Raw genomic sequence first — 22,873 nt, 5'->3', positions numbered from 1 at the left:
AACTTTTTGGCATAAATGTTTCAGAGAGGTGATAATCCACAGCTCGGTAATGTCCTAGCGTACAGGCATTACCAAATAGAGGAGCACCTGTCTGCAGTGCTCCCAGGCATAGTGAAGGGTACAATGTTAGGCAGAGCTGCCTGTGTTGCCCATTCTATCAAATGTTGATTTTTTTTGTTACTGAAAAAAATATGTATTATCTAGTAGTTGACTTGTGAATGATACATTACTAGTGTGAATTTTTAGCTTGATGTGGCTCTTAAAATCGTAATGATGCCGCATGAGTGAAACTAATATCAGATTTTATCAGTCATCCGTTGAAAATACCCATACTTAAAATCTTCCGTTATTCTTTAATTAAGACTTATATTGAAAACCGAGATCAGAGGAATTTTGTGTGATGAAGGATGGTATGGTATTACCATGCTCAGTTCTTTTGTTCCATCTGCAATCACTGCCATCATACAGTGCACTTCCAGTGTCAAAGTGGGTGCATGAATAATTGCTTGTGTTCTGTGTTCACTTAATGAATTTTTGTACACAACTCAATGGGAAACGGCCTCCATGGTCGCTGTGGTTGCCGTTACGTAGTTCACCACTCTGTGTATTCTGAAGGACTTTGTGGTGTTGTAGATGTTCATGAATTATTCCCCATGCTTTACAGCTGAAGTGTCAGTGACCCGGCCTTTGACTTCACAGAGGGGGTTCTGTCATTGTTTCGTCTTCAGTTGTTTAAGAAGAGACTGACAACTGACAAGCGTTCCCGTAGAGCTTCTCGCACTTGTCTCCCCTTGCAAACATATTACAACAGGCGTACCATTTACGCCTGTCAATCTAGTCAGAATATATGAGGGGGATTGAGCGCACAGATTTGGAAGACTGAATGCAGTTAATTCATTTCCTGTTTATATTTGCCTATCAATTAGACCAGCCCAGCAGTCACGAAAACATTACCCACTGTTTTTATTAAAATAAATCCTTGCTGTACCATTCTGCAGTATTAGGGATTCTACCAAGCGATGGGGCATTTGTGACGGACAGCACAAACGTAGCAATTTGTGAATCCTAGTGACAATGCTTTTGCCAATAGGAAATTGGTTATGTGATCAAAATGGCATATTTGCATGGAAATAAATCAGTGTTTCTGAATGAGCACGGGATTGTCCATGCATTGGGCAGTTAGAGTACAATTTACTGGCTTTGTACATGTTATGCTAGTGGCTAAGCACTAATACATTAAACCAATAAGTGGAAGGTATTTCAGCCCTTATTTATTAATCTGTGGCCATAACAGTGATTTTCTAAGGATGTTTATTGCTGCAACTTACAAAGGATATATTGCTAGGTACTCCGCTGCACCAGCGATACAGTCCAGGAGCAGTGAGGCAGTCCAGGCATATGAGCATGCGTGACCTGTCTAGCGGCTTCATGCAGACGCAGTTCCATTTGTTTAAAAAATATATATAAAAAATTGTAAAAAATAGACAAAAAAATATAAACAAGTTGTATTGTAAAATGCTACCATTGGAAAAAATGCTTTATTTTAAATTAACGCATTTTTTTTATTAATTATAGGAGATAGTGAAATGAGGTCCTTGTTAAATAGGCTCCCCAATGCTGAGTGTGGAGAAGGCTATTTCTGGAGAACTCACTGTCAGGGGTTACCTCTGGCGACAGCACTGCTATCATTGGTGTTAGCGCCCTTGATAGAGAGAAAGCGAAGCCCCCTGATAAATAGGCCCAAAAGTGTTTGATAACACTTTTCTCTTACACAACATGGTAGTTTGCACTATATACAAGCCCTATATCCGAAGAAAAAGGCAGTTTTTGCTGGAGATAGGGATTTTCTCCCTTTGATAAGTAGGCCCCTTAAAGACATCCAAAGTAATAATTATACTATAACACACCATCCCCCAAACTAGGTAAATGGTGATTTTCCTGTGCTCCTATGGTATTGTAACTTACACCTGGGTTCCTCACCAGCAGTCATTTCTATAGCTATAGGCGGTAGAACTCTTTGAAATTCAGTACTCCAATGACACTTTTTTTGAGAGATTTAATTGGACAGCTGCCACAGTCATCTACTGATTGCAGCCAGTGGGTGAGTATCTCATAATTGTAAGGTGTCCCATGACCCTTCCTATTCTACTAATTGAGTATTACAGTATTATTTTTACTTCTGAAACTAATTAGAGCTGATTGTATAAGCCTGGATTTTGGTACGTCAGGTGCATGGTTTTAAATAATTTTTCTCCAGGAAAAACATGGTAATTTCTTGATTTCACCTCCAAATGTTTTGTTAAGCAAGTTTTGCAATGTAAAAGCTCTTTGGAAGACATGACAGCATAAGCATCTTCCGTACATTGCAAATATTAAAAAACAGTTGGGCTTGGAAAAAAACATATAAGTGAAAGTTAAAAATGTGAATACATTTGATTGACAAATGCCCTTTCTTTTGGTACTAAGATAGAGGTGATTTCATTAGTGAGGAGAGCCAAAAAGCTTCTAGTACGCAGTAATTAGAAACTATATTTCTGTAGCACATAGGAGGTGTGTTGAGTTTGCAACAATGTATGTAATATCAGCTCAGGTTGGCAGCAAGCAAGCAAGGCAAATCACAGACATTGACATACATATTCATGCATGCTCAGAGGTGGGTGCAAAAATATATCTCTTCACAACAAGTTGTATGTTAATGCATGTCAAATTATGCAAATATCAGTGTAAGGGCTTGTTTAGTCTTAGATATGGCAATGATACAACATTTCTTTATATTGTAAATAGTATTTCTGGGAGGATGGGGCGCTTCTGGGTACTATAGTGAATAGTCCTCTCCTGTTACTTGAATTGGAAGCAGGAGGACTCAGTCCATCCATAATGCTTCAAACTCCATAGAACTTTTTTGAAATCACAAGGACGGCTTACAAAGTACTAATTTTCCTCTGCAGAATGAGCACAAATATGGGTGAGTTGGCTCTTCCACCCCTTCCTATCCTCTAAATGTGGGTGGCAGGCTTATTTAAGAAGGAGTTGCCCGAGAGTGGACAATCCCTTTAGCCGACTATGTGGAGGATACAGCTATAGGTTTTATAGAGTCATAACTGTGTTTTGTAAAGTAAAATGAAGTCATAATGGAGAAAGAAGTACCCATACAAAGTATTTCTGTGAGAACCAAAATCCCTTAAGGGCTCCTCTAGGGTTTGACAAGTAAATTTAAGCAATGTCTTCCAGCTACATACAAACACACCCACGCTACCTGTCCCAAAGGCAGCACACATGTCCCGAGTTCTCAAAGTATGTACACACTTCCATTTCCTACCAGAGTTATCTGTATTAACTTCTCTGTTCTTTCATTGTCTCAGGCTGGAATCCATTCAGAAGAGCCCTGAGCAAAACATTTTATCCTAATGTACCAGCCGCTGCAGTGTGTAGTCAACAATTGTTTTTGCAGGTAATTAGGGTGGATTTCTTCTCTACCTGTCAGAGGCTCAAAACAGAATTGTTGCGACAGGCCTGACACATCTCTGCCAGCGAGGCAGATTTATCCAACTGGAAGTGCAATGGGGAGAAACCTCAAATTAATTGGTGAGGAAGCCCTGCTGTGAAAAAACGTCAACATCCCGCTCTGGGATTTAACAGGGGGACACAGAAATTTTGTCAAATTCATGCATGGAAAATCTTACAAGATATTTCAATTAATCCCTGTAAAAAAGGATAGGTATACACTTGGGAGACAAATGTAAGAGATTGAGACTGTTTTGCTTCTCACCTTCATTGAGCAATGAGGAAAACCAAACAATTAACCCCTCTGTTTGTAAAGGTAAAATATATGAAATATTCATAGAGATACATGGGTGCTTCTAATATTCATGTGAAATTAATTCCTTAGGGCTGTCTGTAAGCAGAAATGAGCATCTTCAGGAAAGCTGGTTTATGACAATACATTGCTGAGCTCGCACTTGAGCCTAAGATTACTTCTCGGCAAGAATATCTGATATTGGGACCTGTGTAGTTTGCATTTTTCAAATGAGAGAAATAGCATGTCTTATTGTTACCTTTTTTCTCCCTGAGTATAACGCAAAGATGCTCTATTATTGGAAAATACTATATGAGACATTAATTGAAGTAAATGAGTTCAAAAAAGCAAGTACCATTTTTTATACCTTGGGGCTCATTTAGAATATTTTCTTTTGCGAAAGATGAGCATTTCCATACAGTGTATGTGCACCAAAAATTCATACGCACATGTCTGTATCTGGATTTCTTATTTATTAATAACTGTCAAGACATTCTCTCTTCTATTTATGATGCTCTATTACATACTTGCCAACATTGGCAAGTTGTTTCCCGGGAAGTCCAGAGGGCAGGTGGGTGTTTGGGAACGGGACTCGAAGAATCGCGTCATTAGCTCCACCCCCAAACTGTCATCAGTATTTTGAACCAATAAAAACAGGGGACTGGGCCACGACGACGCATGCATGACGTCACTAAGCCTCCCCCCCCCCCTCCATTTAATCTTACAGAGCTGGCCGGGATCGGGGAGAATTGCCTGCTCTTCCGGGAGAGAAATTCAGGAGTCACCTTTAGATCTCCCTTTTAATGGCTTTTAAATACTGAGATTTTCTAAGACACTAATTCTTTTGCCAATGCAAAGCTTTAGGTCAGAAATCTCAAATGTATATAAAATTTAGACCCAGGCATAATTGAATTACATAGAATTTATTACTGCAACTGATGTACTGTATTTGCCACCCAAGCAAATGTACATTATGGCTCAATTTATAATATGGTTCACAGAACACCAATCAAATGTCACCTTTCATTTTACTGATGACTGTAGACTGTTGGAGGTAAATGTATCAAGCTGAGAGTTTTCTGGCGGGTTTGAAAAACCAATCAGATTCTAGCTATCATTTATTAAGTACATTCTACAAAATGACAGCTAGAATCTGATTGGTTGCTATAGGTAACATCTCCACTTTTCAAACCCGCCCGAAAACTCTCAGGGGCATATTTAATTGGCTTTCCGGTTTGCGGTAACGCGCATTACCGCGAATCCTGCGCACTATTGCCGTTAATACGGTACCGCTTTAACGCGGATTTTCGTATGCAACTCTATGGGCAGCGAACGAAAATCCACGTTATTGCGTTAACGTGAATTAAGTTTCGCAGCTGTTACAGCGCGATCCCGCGGACCGGAAAGCTAATTGAATATGCCCCTCAGCTTGATACATTTACCCCTTGATATGTGATTGGTTGCTATGAGTTACAGCACACCATTGCTGTACAGTAGTTAAATGATAGTACACAGATATTTTTTTTATTAAGCAAACCAATGTGATGCCCAGTTTTCAGATCCACTGAGCTTCTAAGAAATATTACACTTAACAGCAGGTAACCATTTACCTGCATAATAAAAATGTCCTGTTTCTTAATCCATTACTCTAGAGATGAAAATTAGATGGGAGCATATTAAGTTTTGCTTTAACAAAAAATGGTGCACTGAAGAGTCAAGGTATTACACACTTATATATCTGGTGCCTTTTTGCCCAGTGGTTTTGCACCTGACTATAAATGTACAAAGTACAAGCAGAGCAGCATAGGTGTGCCCAGGCACTCTAACGCACAGCTAGGTTAAGGTGGGAAAGCAGGTGGTCCATTTAAGGGCTGTAGTAGTAACTACAACAGCGAAGTGCCGCGCTGCTTCTCTCAAGCAGACGCAATACATACAAGATGGCTGTGCATGCACAATCGCAGCCGCTACTCCCATGTTCTTTTGTGGAACTGAAGAGCACTGGACTCGTTCTGCACACTGCAGAGGTGAGTCACATTTAGGCAAATAGTGCCTGTTTACTGTGTAAATATGTTTTATGTATTCATAATGCCTACTTGCCGACTTTTCAAACCTCTCCCTCGAAAGATCCTGGGGAGAGGTCATGTGATGGGGTTAGGAGGGAGCATGGTGACTCCATTGCATCACAGTGGCCCCACCCCCTCTTAGGAAATGGCAAATTTAACAGCATTATCTAGCAGGGGCCGGGGCTTAATGACACGATTTCACCCGGCTTCCATCAAGGTCCGGGAGGATGACTACTCTTCCAGGAGTTCGGGGGGACTCCCCAAAAATTGTGAGCCTCCCGGAAATTCCGGAGGAGCAGGCAAATATATCTTACGTATATATAAAGATGGGGGTGCTACTCTGTGGCATAATATGAACTGGGGTAACTACTGTGTGCCATAATATGAAGTGGGGACAGTACAGTGTGACATAATATGACCTGGGGATGCTGCTGTGTGGCATAATATGAACTGGGGGCAATACTGTGTGGCATAATATGAACTGTGGGCAGTACTGTGTGACATAATATGACCTGGGCACACTGCTGTGTGGCATAATATGAACTGTGGGCAGTACTGTGTGACATTATATGACCTGGGGACAATGCTGTGTGGCATAGTAAAAACTGGAGGCACTACTATGTGTCATAATATGAGTTGGGGGCACTTCTTTGTGGCATAATATGAACTGGGGGCAGTACTGTGTGGCATAATATGAACTGGAGGCACTTCTAGACATCCCCCTAGATGGTGTTAGACATGTCCCATTTGCAGCCCACTCACGATCTCTAAATTTCCCTGGGTGTACACCCTAATGAAATGTGCTGTGCATACCTATGCAGCAGCGTTTGACATAATACAGATACACATGGCAAATATACCAAAGTTCTGGTTGTAAAACAGCTTGGTTATATGAGGAATGGGAAGAATGACTACTGCAAACTGCCATGTAACAAAACACAAAGATTTATTGACATTCCCTTTACAAAGCTGCAAATGAGCAGTGGCTTGCTATTTTTGTAGTTGTATGTTAGATGATTAAAATACAGCTGTATTATTTTACAACCCTGATTTACTTACCTTAATATATAGTGTGTATTTCCCAGCAATTGCAGATCTCATGAATAAACTTTACAAGACAAGCAGTTTTGCAATATTGACTTGATTACTTTCTTATACATCCATGCCAAGCCAGCTCTCCCGAGGATTACCTGCCATACTATACATACCTCTTCTGCAACATTACGTACCTTACTTGGCTACTCACATTCCCATGTGCAGTTTTAGAATTTGAAGCTTAAAAATCATAGATGCTCTTTTCATAGTATTTCAACACTAAATATTTGCATTGGTTATTTGCAAAACTGCCAGGATATATTATAAAAGGCGCATCACAATAGGAAGGAAAAGAGAATTTGGAGGAATAATCATAAATCCCCTGTGTCAATCCTATATGGATCCAGATAATCTGAAGAGCTAATAAATGATCTCTCTATAGTACATGTTTATTCTTTTAGTGTTTTCTATTCTATTTTATACTGCTTTTGGAAATGTGTGTTTCAATTTTTATCAAAATAAAATGTACAATTTAAATCGGGAAAGATTTTTATGAATCATTGGTATTTGTCTGATGTAAAAATCCTAGATATGGTTAAAAAACTGACAATAATAACAATTAAACAAACAAATTTGAATTCTAATTCTACTATTGCTATTCCTTTTTATTAGGTTTCATCATGGTGACTACACTGTGGACGTGAGTATCAATGATTACCTGGATATTTACTGCCCCAATTACGAGATTCCACTTCCAGCAGACAGAATGGAGCGTTATATACTCTATATGGTCAATTTTGAAGGCCATGCCTCTTGTGACCATCGGCAGAAGGGGTTCAAAAGATGGGAGTGCAACCGACCAGATTCTCCCAATGGACCATTGAAGTTTTCAGAGAAATTCCAGCTGTTTACGCCTTTCTCTCTGGGGTTTGAGTTTCGTCCTGGACATGAATACTATTATATTTGTAAGTATCAGTGACACCAAGGAAGCCAACTCCATATTTATGCAGCAATTATCTTAATTTCACATACAGAGGTAGTAGGCCTCTTTTACAAAGCATACTAGATGCAATCTGCAACTCACTTTAGTTTTGCACCAATGCACCTTTATGTTCCACCCAGTTCACTTCACGTCTTCTGGTCTTTGAAGGTGGCTCCACAAACTAGAAATTTGTAGATAGGTTTGCGGAGAGGCAAAAAAACTAAATAAGCTCACTTTGTAAAAGTAACATTAAAGTCCAACCTCCTATTCATTTAGAATCATCACTAATTAAATTACACTTTAGCACTTTTCTCCTAAATTACTGCTGGATTTAGCGTCATTTAAGGCGTAAGTTTGTCACGAGAGAGGGGAAATTGGTGCTGCCTATATTTCATGCGGCACTTTTGTTTTTAAAGCTATTTTTATGTTGCTTGAGGTGTACCTCGAAATGTGCTTCTACACTGAAGGGCAACTAGACGTTGCAAAATGTGCCCCAGTAAAAGAATAAAGTCTGAGGCCCAATGATTACCATCCCTGAGCTGGTGCAAAAACCAAGTGACTTTGCCTTCCGCAAAGCAAGAAACACCCATAAATGCAGTTTATCCACCCCTTCATCTCACTTCAATAACGTAGTCTCAACTTTGCACTACTACACAGGAAAGAGCTTATTGTATACTTAGCATGGAACACCCTCACATCGTCCAACTTCTCCCATTGGCTGGTTCAAAAGGTTGCTCCTTTACAAATGCCACCTGCTCCACAAGCTTATGTAGTTTGGTTGAAATCTAGGAAAACCAGTGCAAATGAAGGCACGTGACACCAAAGAGGCCTTTGTACTGCTTCTCAGCTATGTTGCACTTTGTAAATGAGACCCACGTGTCTTCTTAAACATACCAACTGCCTGGGCAGACTAGGATATTATAATGGTATTAAAAAAAAATAATATTTGGTATGAGCCTTATTTAAGGTTGCCGGACTGGCCATAGCAATCTGGACACATATGAAATACATAGTCATTGGGCTAGATTTACTAAACTGCGGGTTTGAAAAAGTGAAGATGTTGCCTATAGCAACCAATCAGATTCTAGCTGTCATTTATTTAGTACATTCTACAAAATCACAGATAGAATCTGATTGGTTGCTATAGGCAACATCCCCACTTTTTCAAACCTGCAATTTAGTAAATACACCCCATGCAGTATGCATGTGAAGTAATTAAAGTGCTGCCAGTCCACATAAGTGTTTCATATGGGCATGGATTTACATGGTTGATCTGGTAATCCTACTTCCTAGACATTAATATTTCTAATGCTACTGATGGACTTCAAGTACAAGTACCATTCAACTGTCTATTCATTATCCTTCAACAATAAATCAAATGGATTTAAATTAGCTTTGGAGGACATCTTAATATGATTACCACATATATCATATCATTACAAAAGCACAGCTGTAGAATTTGCGCAGAAAACAGACCCATTTGTATTTATTTCTCACTCCTGTGGCCGCTTGTTTTGCACTGCCATGTACAGGTAGATGTGAAAAAATGGTTTTGAAATTGGTGTGATTAGATAATGTTTCACTTGCCGTTAATCACAAAGGCTTTATATTATATACTGTAAGTTGTTGCATAGAGTATATGTATAGACAGTCAACCATGAAAGTATATATCAGTACTAACATAGAATAAAGCTGGTTTTGAGGTAAAGGTGCAAAGGATAATCGGAACTAAAAAGGAAAATATTTAATTTGATAACCTTACTCCTGATTCATCAAGGGAAATAAAACAAGAAAATGAGTAACTTTGAACCCTGGCAGAACCATGTTGCAATTAAAGGGGTGCAAATGAGTTTATTATTTTGCACATAAGGAAAATATTGGCTGTTTTTTCATGTAGGACGCAAATACTTGATAGCTTTATTTTTACACTGACAATAAAAGTTGATCTAGGACATGCCCTACCCCAATTATAAATTTGTCCTCACATTTTAAATTTACCTCCCCTCCAATGCAAGATGAATTTCCCAAGGTCCAATGTTACTAATTTTTTTGTTTTACTCTCCTTAATGAATCAGGCCCCTTTTGTTTACATTTATAATAAATTGTAGTGTATCTGTTACCAATTGGGCCTGTATAGTCATATGCAGTGGTCAAAGTGGGCTAGTATACGGTGGTATGCCATACCACAACTTCTCCTATTGCCTTAATTGTAAAATTATCAAATATCATTCATTTACATTTTCCATACTGCTACTTCTAAATTTCCACTTTGACTACTGGCCATATGCATGATGCGGTGTGCTTGTTCCTTCCATCTTTCCCTCTTCCATCAATGACTAGTGCATTTTCTGGAGCAAATTAATTATGCAGAATAAAGATCTGCTACAGCACTGTAAAGTCATGTGCTTATCCAAAGGAACCCTGCAAAAATCACACAAGACTAGAATCCCTGACCCCACTTCTGCAGGGGACAAACAGAGGCCCCTAGTAAAATATACTAATCTCAGATCAAGAATCTAGAAGTAAGGAAGATAAGGTGCTCCACAATAGCCAACCCTGATCAGCTACCTAGCAGTTGATCACTTTACTTTTTACATTATTTCACTTACCAAGAGTTACCTTATCACCATAAAATAAAAACAAGAGACACTTGTTTGGCGTATAAAAGGCAACAAAAATGTTATTGAATATTAAATTTTAATCGGAAAAAGATGGTCAATAAATCGCAAGAGCAATCAGCCTTCAGCCATATCCATAAACCATAAACTTCTTGAACTAAATATTGGGACACTTCTAAGCGATGAGCCCAACTCTACCCCGTATTGGCTCATTAGCTAAGGCCCGCCCGACCAAGCGGTGCTCCCCTACTACCCCGAGGGTAGTATAGCTAATTGAACCTCCCTGTTAGGGGAGAGTGCCCAACACGCCACCCAAATGTGTCATTATAACCGCTGATTGGACTGTAGCGTAACCTCTACCTGAGCCCTAAATATGATTGTCTAATGCTTTCCAACACTTCTATGTTAAGTGAACTCTTGCTAAGCTCAATACTTTTTCTTTAATATAAACAACCTTAGCATTTATGCTACTTCGGGCCAATTTCAGCCCTCTATTATCCTTTTAGTTGTTTTACCTACGAAGTTGTAAGCTTATTAGGTTTAACATCAGTCAGAATATTATGCAATTTGCTAATTTGAATTATATTTCCAGTGACACAAAGATAATATCGCATACACAGTAAATCATAAAACTCTATACAATTTAGAAGATACACTATGGTATAAAAAAACAGTGGTAGTCATCTTTCTAATGACTACAATTCCGACAACAGGGAGTGAATGCCGCCAGTCTCATTCTCCACACATAACTTACTTACAGTCAATTTGCAGCTCTTAAGGGGGCGATGTGAGAACCCGGTGACTATCCCCCTTATGCTGTAAAACATAGGACATCATCCACATATGTCAAGATATAAATTAATCTGTTCTTCTTTTGTTTACTATAGAAATGCCAAGAATTAAGATTTGACAGAGTATCATTCAACTCTCTTGCTGTTTGTTTTTAAGTCCATAACTGATTTTTGGAAGTTTATATACTAGGTCCTCGCTTTCTGAGTTCACAGACTCTTGCGGATGTTTCATATACAGATCTTGATGTCACATTATGTTCTGCTTGCATTCTGTTATTGGTTATGTTATGTATTTCTGTTTTCACTACAGCTGTACTACCGGATCAATAGTCTTAGCCACATTAATGTGTGTATCCTTTAGTTACCAGTCTTGCTTTATAATAATTAAGATTCTTAATTTGCATTAGTTTTCATTTTAATTGGCCACTTACTTCCAGTTGCTTTGCAGCTTTGGAGTAAATGACCTAAAGTCCACTCTTTATTGTTCTTATTCATTATATAGATAATCTGTATCTTCTTCCATTTCTTCTTCCTTTGGTAACTCGTTTCTCCTCAAGTATTAGGCTCTAAATCTTCAGCATTTGCCATGTATTTGTCTCTGTGCACTAGTAGACCTCTTACAGTCCAACCAGAGCTTTGGACTCCAGTTCCATCATTGTCTCCTGAGTTTGGATTGTTGATAAAAGTATTGTTTACCTGAATTTATGTTGGGTGTACTAGACTAGTCTATTTTGTTCTCAACGTATGGTCATACTTACTGGTGCTGTCTCTGTGCTGACTTTGCTGAAATTATATAAAGGTAGATATAATTCTGAGAAATTCATATGGCTGTCTTATCCAATTCTCTGGAAAAGCTTTAGAATTAAGCTTTTTTCATATCCTGACATTTGTACAACACACTTTTTTTTACAATACTGTCCACATATCTGTGGCCTCTTTTCTGATATGAATCAATTTGCTATCTTCCCTAGTAGGCTAGTTTTGTCTATTTATATTATCCCAATCTTTAGAATTGTAATCAGGTCTTTCGGTGCTGAGTACTTTCACTAGGTCACCCTTCAAGAGCATCATTTTTATTTTGAACTTCTATAGCTGATGGGTGCTGTTGTTCAGCCGTCTGCTTTGTTATGCCTGATTTGAATCCCAGACTATTAGCCATTATTGCTAGGCCATCAGCCTCTTTCTGTCGTTACAAAACAAATTCTCACAGATTTAGCTTCAAGCAAGATGGTATAGATTGTCTAAGTTCCTAACATGGAGCACTGGTCTGTTAGTATAGCTAAGGATGGTTGGAGACAGAAAGAAACACATGGTTGTAATTATAGTTGTAATTATAGCATCTGGAAAAAAAACAGCAATAGCATAATTTTGCAATAATACATCAGTACTGGATCACAGAATAGAACAAGACAAATGGACACAAATCAGAATCACAAGGCTAACGGTTGTATGTAACAAATCCTTCACATTGCCTATTAAAGCTTCTCCTTTCACTGCAGAATTGTTAGGTACAGTGAACTAATAAACTCTTAGGGGCCTATCTATCAGTAGGATAAAAGCCCTTGCTTTTTCCTATTTATTTATAAGCACCCAGGCCAGTGACAAAGTAGCAGTTGCCTTTGATGAGGGCCCACGGCGAGGCTTCCTCCTGCAAGTTATGCCGCTGTTCTCAGATTGGATAGAGGAAATAATGCTTTCTTAGTAGAATTAAGCATTATTTTCTCCTTTTTAAAAAAAATAATTAAAAAAACCTATCTTTGTTATTATTATTATTATTATTATTATTATTATTATTATTATTTTATTTTTTTAGTGAATCTGAAACTGGAACTCCAAGTCCAGGCTTCCAGTTCCAGCTCACACATGTGCACCACACAGGCCTGGTGAGCAGGATTTTTATCGTTGCAATAGATAAACAGACCCCTTACTGTACTGCAGAATAATTTATATATGTTGCAGTTGTAACAATTATTTATTAATAAAGCACTAACATTGTAACACCACATGGAAGTCAATAGACCAAATATGTGTCTAACCTAGCTACTAATGTCAGTAGAGTTTCATAGTGACATAGCCTTAAGCCATAATTGGGGCACTTATTAATATAATTATATATACATTTCCTTCTCTGTAAGACAGATACACACTCCAACCCAAGGTTCTATTTAAGCATAAATAAGGGATTGTGGTCAAATAGAAATAAAACCATTATCTGTAGAGACTGCTGAATTCAACTTTATTGAATCAGAAAGCCAATTACTTATGGTGAAGGTCTCTTCGGACCATTAGCACACTGTTCAGAAGGATAGGAGGCATTTAGCCATTCTGACAAATGGTCTTAACCAGAAAATTGTTCTACTGGGTTTTACGCTCAAATGCGATAGGTACAATATAAACAGGTTTCAGCAAATAATCAGGTAAAATATTCCAGTTACATGGGTAATTCAATAGTCAGTAATGGTATTCTCACATATTTATTTTGTTAGAGTCATTTCATATTTTTTTTTATAATGCACGATTTCTTTACCTCTAAATCATTGCAATATTTTTGTTCTCCAGTTTAAAAAAATGGCAATTTATAAACAGATACCATTTATAAACACACCACTTTCTAGATTAGTTTTCTTCTTTTAATAATATTAAGATAAGTCAATGGTTAACCAGACTGCCGCGGCTAGACCCATTAAAATTCAAGTCAGATGGAACATCGGAAATTAGGGGTGCTTGGTAGAAATGTATTTAGCAGACATGAAAGGGACCGAATAATAACTTGTTTAGCAACTGAATAAACCTCACAGGCATAAGGTGCATGGCTAAAATTATAGGCCAAGGTTGACATTTTTGGATGCAGTACTCATGTGGCGGTTAGTAAAATGTTTTTAGTATAAATCCTCACTTGTAGAACTGTTAAAGAAAGTACAGTAATGGGAAGCACAGCAAAATGGAGTAAAATCTTCAAAGAAACCCAACGGTCGTCTTTCTAGATTCACAACAGCAGCTCTTGATCAATTAAAATGATGTGTTAAATAAAACAGATTTGGTTAAGTAGATGGTATAATTTTACAGCTGAAAGAGATTAGTCTTTTGTTCACGGCAGGATCGGTCTCGGAAGGACATGTAAACGTTAACGTTACAGAATAGACTTACACACAAGGTCACTTGTTCATCTAGCTAATACTGAAAATTACTAAGAATATTCCTAATACTTTTTAGATCCGTGCTCACAATCCAGCTGTCTCACAGAGTAGATCTGACTGGTGGTGTTAAAAAAACTAGTATTATAGCATATGAGAGAAAAGTCTATTTTTGCAGAACAATAATGTTGTTTGTAAAGGTTTTCTTCCAGCATTTGGCAGAGTGAAAATCCCAGAGATTATTGTGATTAATAGCAAATCAGTCAGTGTAGTAAACTTAAATCTGCTAAATTGAAATTATATTTTGCTAAATGTTTGTTTAGAAAGAGATTAGCTTGGACACTGGGGTGTATATTGCACATGTTTCAGAATGAAATTATATTGGGGAATTTAACCTTTTAGCTTTAACCAAAAGTTTAAGGTACGTGACATTTTATCAGTTTTCAAATTAGAAAGAGAAATTGTTTTAATAGTACAGCATTGCATCACATCTAGAGCACAAATGAGTATGAGAAATACGGTTATCCACTGAATGTAATGCCTCACTACAGAAATGTTTCAGAACACTGCTTTATTCTGGTTTGAAAAGCTTGGCATTCTAAAGTGCCTGCATCATGCCATGTGGGATTATCATCATTTTCACTGGCTCTATGGGTTTGAACAGCACAAGTGCAATGTTAATATTTTGCAACATTAGATGCTTATGAAAGAAACCTGTTGCTGTGCTACATTTCTTCAGATGCTGCCCTGCAGCAATGGGTTTTCAGTCACAGGACAGACCAGTTATAGGTCACAATTAATATATAGATACTAGATTAATTACAATTTTAACCCTTCTTTTAAGCCACCTGAAAAGATTAATTACCCCTCTACAGGCTCAGAACTTTTGGTAACACACGTCCATAGGGGAAGCATTTATAAAGAGCTAGCCCCACTTGCTTACGCTTTACCATAATTGTCACTAATTACAAAGCAATGACAAGGTGAAATTTGTGTAAATTAGACACTTGAATACTAATTTGTTATTAGCGCAGCAGCTACTTAAGTACTTTGATTGCTGCAGAATCACAAGGGACAAATGAGGCTGCTAATTACACTGGTCTGTATGGAACACACACGGGGAGAAATGTACTGAGCAGTGATACATTAGGACTTTTGCTCTACAAAAACAAAAATGTCTAAAGTTCCTATATTGTTTTATAGAACCCTTTCACTGATGGGTTTAAAGTCATTCAATGTAAAAATAAAGCTTCTCTGAACAACACACTGTAGTATTTAGAGAGAGCTCTCATGCATGCCCCCGTTCTATCATACCTGACTACTGAAGTCATCTAATTTCTGTCTTGCCTACGTCTCATGTTTATTCCTTACAGTCCATCATACACTCAGCAGTTGGGATCACCTCTCCAAAATGTCTAATGCCGCACACTTTAGTTTAGTCAATCCCATGGATATTGATCATATTCCCTATGAAACCCTCTTGTCTACCAAAACTACCTACTTATTGCACAATATCATCTTGCTATTCTCTTTTCCTAAAGCATGTCCTCTGATTACCCATTTACTTCTGGAACATTGTCTCAGGTTGTATGGTTAATGAAAGTGAGTGAGTTAAATGAGGACTCCTTTAAAAATGTTTTGGTTAGTGATTTCCCCCCCGTGAAGCAGTCCCATGGAATGAACTCCCATGGTTTAGGAGAAACTTACCCTTGACAGATCATGCAATTCCACTATCCTCCAGGTCTTGAAGCCTGAATTTTGAATATATGCTGTCACTGCAAGAGATTGGCAGCGCCGCTTGTCCAATCAGCTGCACTGACAGTCTACATTTGCTGCAATATGTATTCACTTTCCAGAATGTGAGTCCTGAAATTCATAAAAGTGCGAATGTTGTTGCCAGTAAATTTTGCTTTAACCATGCCCAAGGCCTTACATGTTTGTACTGTATTTTATTTTAGGGGACTGTTAGGGTATTAGCTGCATAGCAAACAGTCCATTTTTTTCTACTGCTGGAATCTATTGCAAGATAAATAAATTCAGCAAATCCTGAAGAAAGGATCATATTTATTTTTGGGTCCGTCACTAACAGTGGATCCTCATTGAAGGGATAGATGTAATACATATCACTCAGGACAGCTGTTCCAAGGTTAGAACAATTTTGGGTAAAACCACATATTTTAATTGTTTTACATGTGGTCCTCGGTTCACCAAGGATCAAACATTGTGGCATTGCAGAGAAGAAATTCATTGTAAAGTCCCTATTTCAACTCTATACCCAACAAATTTGTGAATCATCATGTTCACAAAGACAAATCAGCAGTATAATGACTGAACATGCCACGGGTAACAATACAGTCCCATTAAGTCATGAACCCTATGTCATAGCCGGAGAGTGAAGGATGTGTGTTGTTTTAATATCAAAACCAGAAACATGGCTTAGAGGACACCTGAAAATTCAGATTTGGTACAGTGTATTAAGTTAAACAACAATACTCTATATTACCTACCAGGGTTCTGGCACCCCTCTTAATTCAGCAGGTCCCTTCTTGAAGAGTCCAATGATGCTCTTTTTGCTCCTGCTGAGATTGCCCAGAGAGTGTGTTGCTTATTGCCCACCTCCAATTTTAGTTAAGTGGCAGAAGCATTGAGAAAAGCATTGCTGGACCATTCCAGACAGATTGGAAGGAATGGTGGCCTCCTGATAAGTAATATTCTTTATTATTTAACTTAATTTCCTCCACCCTAATGCAATTTTCAGTGTTGAGCAGAGTTATCTTTAAAAGATGGAAATTATTCCATGCTTGGAAGGCTGCATATTACCTGTGGTCAACAGATCCAGCAGATGCACTCAAGCCAAACTTTCAGTGGTATCTTAATATGTTATGATATGAAAGAATACAAGTACTTCAGCTTTCAGAAAAGTTCTGTTCACTGACAAAATAATTTATTGGTTTTACCTTACTGCTGTCATTTCTCTGAGACTGTTCCTGTATTCAAGTAACTGGTTTTGATTTCCTATAAAATAAACTCTACATAGCATCAATCTTATATTTTCGCCTGCTTTTAACTCCCATATTTTTTTGTAAGCTCTATTGGAAGTCTATTGTCACAAAAATATTGATCTCAAAACACAAGCACTATATTGTCCATCAAAAGAGACAACATTGTGACATCTCGATGCTAGCAAAGGCTGAGATTATACTGACAAGAAAATGTAAGTTCAGCGTATTCAAACAGATTAAATGAAATCTGTAATAAGTAGGTTTAAATTAGATCATTTTATTTGATTATTTATATTATCTTGATCTTCGTTTGTAGACAGTAATATTTTTGTATTGACATTAATATATTTTATTTTACAGCATCCACCCCTCCAAACTTGGTGGATAAACCCTGCCTCAGGCTGAAAGTTTACGTACGTCCAACGAGTAAGTGTCTTGCATTTATGTGTACCATGCACATATTAGTACCGAAGCCTTTTTTATCTTTAGGCATTTCAATTTAGAGAACAAGAAAACATGATGAGGGTGCAAGCATCCATGACTGTCTCACCCTTCCAGCTCACTGTCAGTTTTGAAATAATTATCACAGTGGTACTTAAAGCACAAACTTGGCTCCACTCCACTGTGCATATGTTTGTCTTAAGTAGAGGACTTCAGGGGTCTCCGGAGTGATTGGACACCCATCAACGGCCCGCCACTACCGTCACCTTATGAGCTGCATGGTCTGCTCTAATCAGGGGCAGACTGGGCTGGGGGCAGGGACCAGTCCCTTGGTGGGCTACCTTGGGCTGTGTCACTGGACCACCTGCATTTTTTTTCCTTTATAATGTTCCTAATAGGCTATAATGTTACATTTTCCTAATAGGCTGCTGAGTCGAGTCTTGCCCCCTATCCTATAATTTGCCAGGCCTCCCCTGACTCTGGTGGTAGTTATGCCACTGACATGTGCCCAACCCAGAGATAGGAAGTAAGAAAAGCAAATATTGGAGTTTTTATAAAAGTAATCATCCTACAATGATGAATTCTACCTATTAAGCAGTTGCCATAATAACCAGTCTCACAAATGTTGAGATTTAAGTATGATCATAAAATTAATGTTATAAGGGAAATCTAAGCAACAATATAATTTAATTCCCACATATTTCTAGTAAAGATATCTCTTTACATTCAGATAATAGCCAAAAGAAATTTGGGAAGGAATCAACTAGAACCAGCGATGTTTAGAATATATTGTCTGTAGTAGAAATCTATTTTTTACTTTGAAGCCAATCTATGTGATTGCTTTCTACTAAATTTCCTCTAACTTTTATTGCCAGATTCTGACCTTCCCATTCAAAATGGGAAAATATTTTGTTTTTATATTTTTATGTGAAATTTGTCAATTTTTTATTATTTCTCACCGTTACCATTCTACAATTTTACTGTGTTATTTTATTTTATAAATGTGTGTAAATATGTGAATATAGCAGTATATACAAACCAAACAGAAGCCATTATCCCTAACAACTCTTATCTGTATGGTTTCTTTTGCTGCAGATGATTCTCTTTATGAGTCTCCGGAGCCTATCTTCACCAGCAATAATTCGGGCCTAAGTCTCAGGGTCCCTCACTCCAGCCTTGGTTTTCTTCTGTTTTGGACTATCATTGTCTTGTAGCTGTTTGATGGCAATTGGAATAACATCAGCATAGACAAGAGGGAGAAATGGGAGCAAGAATGAGACTGTTTGACACCTGGAAATTTGGAACATTTGAATGAGACACACACAGAGAGGAAACAAATGAATGGCATACCCCTGATATGAACAATCTCTATCTCTAGCGACATTTATGTGAGGGCAAAAAGCTGCTGATTAAATTGGGGCCCACAAATGCGGGTTTGCTGGAGTTTGGAGCTTTCCAGTAACTTGCTTTTTACATTCTCAGACCAAATGTATAGTCTTTTTATTTTGTATTCTTAGTATGTTTCCTGCATTTGCACCTGTAGAACATAATAGTGAAGATTTTTTTCCAATATGTATGTAATGGGATTCGGCTCACTCTGACTGTTTACATCTGACATTTCCTTCCATTCTGCTGTCATATGCCATCCCAATTTCCCTCCAAAGGTTTTGGATTCATTTTGTGAAATATTTTGTGGACGTGTAAGGTGCAAATATGAAGGGACCAAGATTGGTGTTTATGCCCCTTTTGTCTCAAAGACTACATACGGCAGCCAAGAGAGCGATTGTTTGTCTTCTGTAATGGGTTTCTAGTGCTTTTTTTCACTCGGACAGAAAATCACACCTAAGATCCTTATAATGTCAATTTGCTTTGTAACAATTCAGTTCTTTCATTCTGTTCTTCATGGTAACATCACCTGAACAGCTAGTGCTAAATAATTAATCTTCCGCTGTGAATCAGTTTATTAAGCTCCTAATCGATGAAATGTACCATGTGAAGATTATTGATTCAGACTTCAGAGTATTGTTTCCTCACTGTAGAGTATTCGTTCCCAGGAACCTACATACATTTGCAAGAATATTGACATCAGTATTGTAATTTAAGATGCATAAAGCATTTTGTTATTCTGTAACCAGAGTATTCTTTTACACATGGATAGAAGTATCTTTCAGGAACACAGTGATTGCCCATTAAAACAGGAGGGTGTTGTGTATACGTTTAGTTCATCTGCCATCAGTTGTGAGTTGGAATAAAGGAACAATAGTTAGACTGCAGAACATATAGCCAGAACTTACACTTGGGCACACAAACAAATTCATGTCACAAAACATATAAAAAACAACAAGTTTTAACATGCTGAATTTATATGAAAGGTCTTTTAAAAAAAATAGAGACTTTAGTGCCAATAGCTTAAAAAAATGCCCAAACGTAAAAAAATTATATAAAACCTGTAATGATGCTGCAAAAATAAATACATAAAAAAAAATGTGACATGAGCATAGTGACAAAAAGCATCCAAGAAAAAGTTCCTGGATTAAGCAGTTACCTGGTGAGTAACTATATTGCTGTAATGTACATGTATTCCATGGCGCCTCCGCTTTAAGGGGGTGGCATGTTAGCAATGATTTCTAACTTGCACTTAAGCTCTATGTGCTGATTTGTCGTCTCCATTCCTCTCTACTCCCGTCACATTTTTAATACAGCAAAAAAATAAAAAAGTGGTGTTGTTTCTCAAGCTCCTACGCTCCAGTGGCAAATAAAAACTTAAACTTTGTCTGTTTTATTCTCCATATGTAATTCTTCCATTTCATTGCTGAGTATCTGTCTGCCTGCTATAGGTGCACGTCTCAGACACTTCATCCATGTGTGTAAATAGAGCCAGCAGGTATACTGTGATTTTCTATGTATTGCTGACAATGAATTTTATGGAAGTTGTATGATTTATAGACTAGGAAGCAAAAACTTGCAATAAAATACATTTTATCCACTCTCGTTTTCTCTGCTGCTGCCTGGAGTCATATATTTTTTGAAAAGATCTATAAAAAATGAAATGGAATATTTAAATTTGTTCACTTCTAGGGCTTTCTGTGTTCCCACCTCTTGGGCAAACTTACCCTAACATTTATGATCTCTGAAGCATTGCATTAGGCATGGGTGAAATCATTTAAACAGAATCAGCTGCATGTGCTTTGTACATACCCTAAAGGGAAATGATCACTATAATTTTTATGCTGATTTTTAGGCTCTCTCCTGCTATGTCTGCTTTACAAATTGCCCTTTGCTTACTTTAATCATGTAAAATGTATGGTAGAGTATGAAGTTCACATGGGACAAAATTCCATGGGAGAACTTCTTTCACTCCTGTCCAACTCTGCTCTCTGATAACCAAAGCCGCACCACCTGGTAAATCCATTGAACAATACCACCCAATAGTCTCTTTTTTGATGGGACTTTCTCAATTCTTGTACTCTTAAAAGATGAGGATTACCGGAGAGTGGGTAAGGCTTTCTCAGGTAGTAGGCATGGCTGGGTGGATTAGAGTGATCTTTTGAAGAATTAGGGATGTGATTTGCATAGATCAGGATCTGAGTTTATTTTGCCTATCTAAATTTTGGATGGTATGAGAGCTATAAGAAATTCAATATCTGATCTTATTTCTCTAAAGTCTTATTTGTCTAAAGTGGGGAAATAAATACTAGTTTGTTCTGTCCTGGGTTCTTGTTCAGCAATGCTTTCATTTACACAACTATACAAAATATATACACACATACATATTGAATGTCTAAATTGTAATGAATTCAAATGCATAGGGACAATCTTAAAGCTTGGCTACATGAGTCATTGCTCTCATGTAATACTAGGTTACTAGGTTTTAGAACTGAAGTTCATTAGGTAACCCGGCCCTCCTTTGGTTCAGAAATCACACAGGCAAGGAGGAGAATGAAAGATAAATGCTATCTTTTCTTTTTTTTAACAGTAAAACAACAGAATATAAAACTGCACACTAAACAATAGGTCATCTATGTCAATAGGAGTCCCAGCAAGGTTCCACACTCATGGTAGTCAGGCAAAAGAGTCTGTCAACAGAAGGTCCAGGGATTCTTGGTATCTTGCTGTTCCAGACTGCTTGGCCAACTCTCCACCAGCATGGTGGGGCTCTGGGTATCAGTCTCTCCACTCCTGTGGGTGCACCAATTTAGAACCTGGAGAGAATCTCGCTATGGAGTTAGTTGATGACAGGTCCCAAGATAGAACAGCCTGCTTCCCCAATTACAGGACAGCGATGATCACCGGGTCTATGCACAGAATGAATACCCCTTTTCCCCCTAGAATGGCTCCTTATATCCATGGTCAAATTCCCACAGTCTTTTCCCCTCCCCAGGAAAACCACTGGGTCTCTCCTTCTTAAACATTGGCAGGTGCTGGGCCAGGGGGTTGGAATGGGAGTGGAGATGAGCTGACCTTCCATAGTGGCTCTCCTGCTGTGTCCCTGCCATAATGTCTAGACCAGTCCTGTGAAAGACAATGGGTAATACTTATCTTTCCCCACCTCCAGATCTTGGGTAACACACAGTCCCTCCTGAAATTAACCTCTTCCATGCTTTTGTTTCAGGACTTTGAGCTGTCCCTCACTTCCTGTATCTTCCTTCTTACTCCCCCATGTGTTCGCAATAAGTTCTCCCCTGTCCGCTGGGCACAATTTTAAAACTGGTTCTGGGGTGACAGTCCATGTAATTTCTGCGGATGGACGGACTGGGGAGAGATGTTATCTTGGCTGAGTGCCCCAGTCCCGTCACAACTAGGTATAGCATAAAAATCTCTTATGGTCATGTAGAGAATATACTTTTGAACAACCTATGCTTCTTTCACATGCTGAAATACACCTAATGAAAAAAATTAAATCTCTGTGATCTCCACAGAAATACTATCTATAGTACCCAGGTTTTTGTCTAAAAATAAAGAGGTTAGGTTAATGACATTTATCTATACCACTAAAATCAATACTTTATAG

The 22,873-nt window shown here is 38.0% G+C and overlaps 1 protein-coding gene across 2 annotated transcripts in view; it reads left to right on the top strand.

Moving 5' to 3' along the window:
- Positions 1-20,849, top strand: part of EFNA2 (ephrin A2) — a 156,008-nt gene extending 135,159 nt beyond the window's left edge. The window contains exons 2-5 of one of the 2 annotated variants that reach the window (XM_075205710.1): positions 3,363-3,451; positions 7,567-7,859; positions 17,782-17,847; positions 18,958-20,849. In XM_075205710.1, the coding sequence (XP_075061811.1) occupies positions 3,408-3,451; positions 7,567-7,859; positions 17,782-17,847; positions 18,958-19,076 (522 nt within the window). In that variant the 5' untranslated portion in view covers positions 3,363-3,407 and the 3' untranslated portion in view covers positions 19,077-20,849. The remainder of the gene's footprint in view (positions 1-3,362; positions 3,452-7,566; positions 7,860-17,781; positions 17,848-18,957) is intronic. The other variant, XM_075205703.1, reaches the window with a different exon arrangement.
- The last annotated feature ends 2,024 nt before the right edge of the window (positions 20,850-22,873 follow it).

This window comes from Mixophyes fleayi, chromosome 1 (genome assembly GCF_038048845.1).
Source record: "Mixophyes fleayi isolate aMixFle1 chromosome 1, aMixFle1.hap1, whole genome shotgun sequence".
Lineage (NCBI taxonomy): Eukaryota > Metazoa > Chordata > Amphibia > Anura > Limnodynastidae > Mixophyes > Mixophyes fleayi.
Note: the sequence above shows the minus strand (reverse complement) of the source record. Positions and strands in the feature narration are given on the sequence as shown.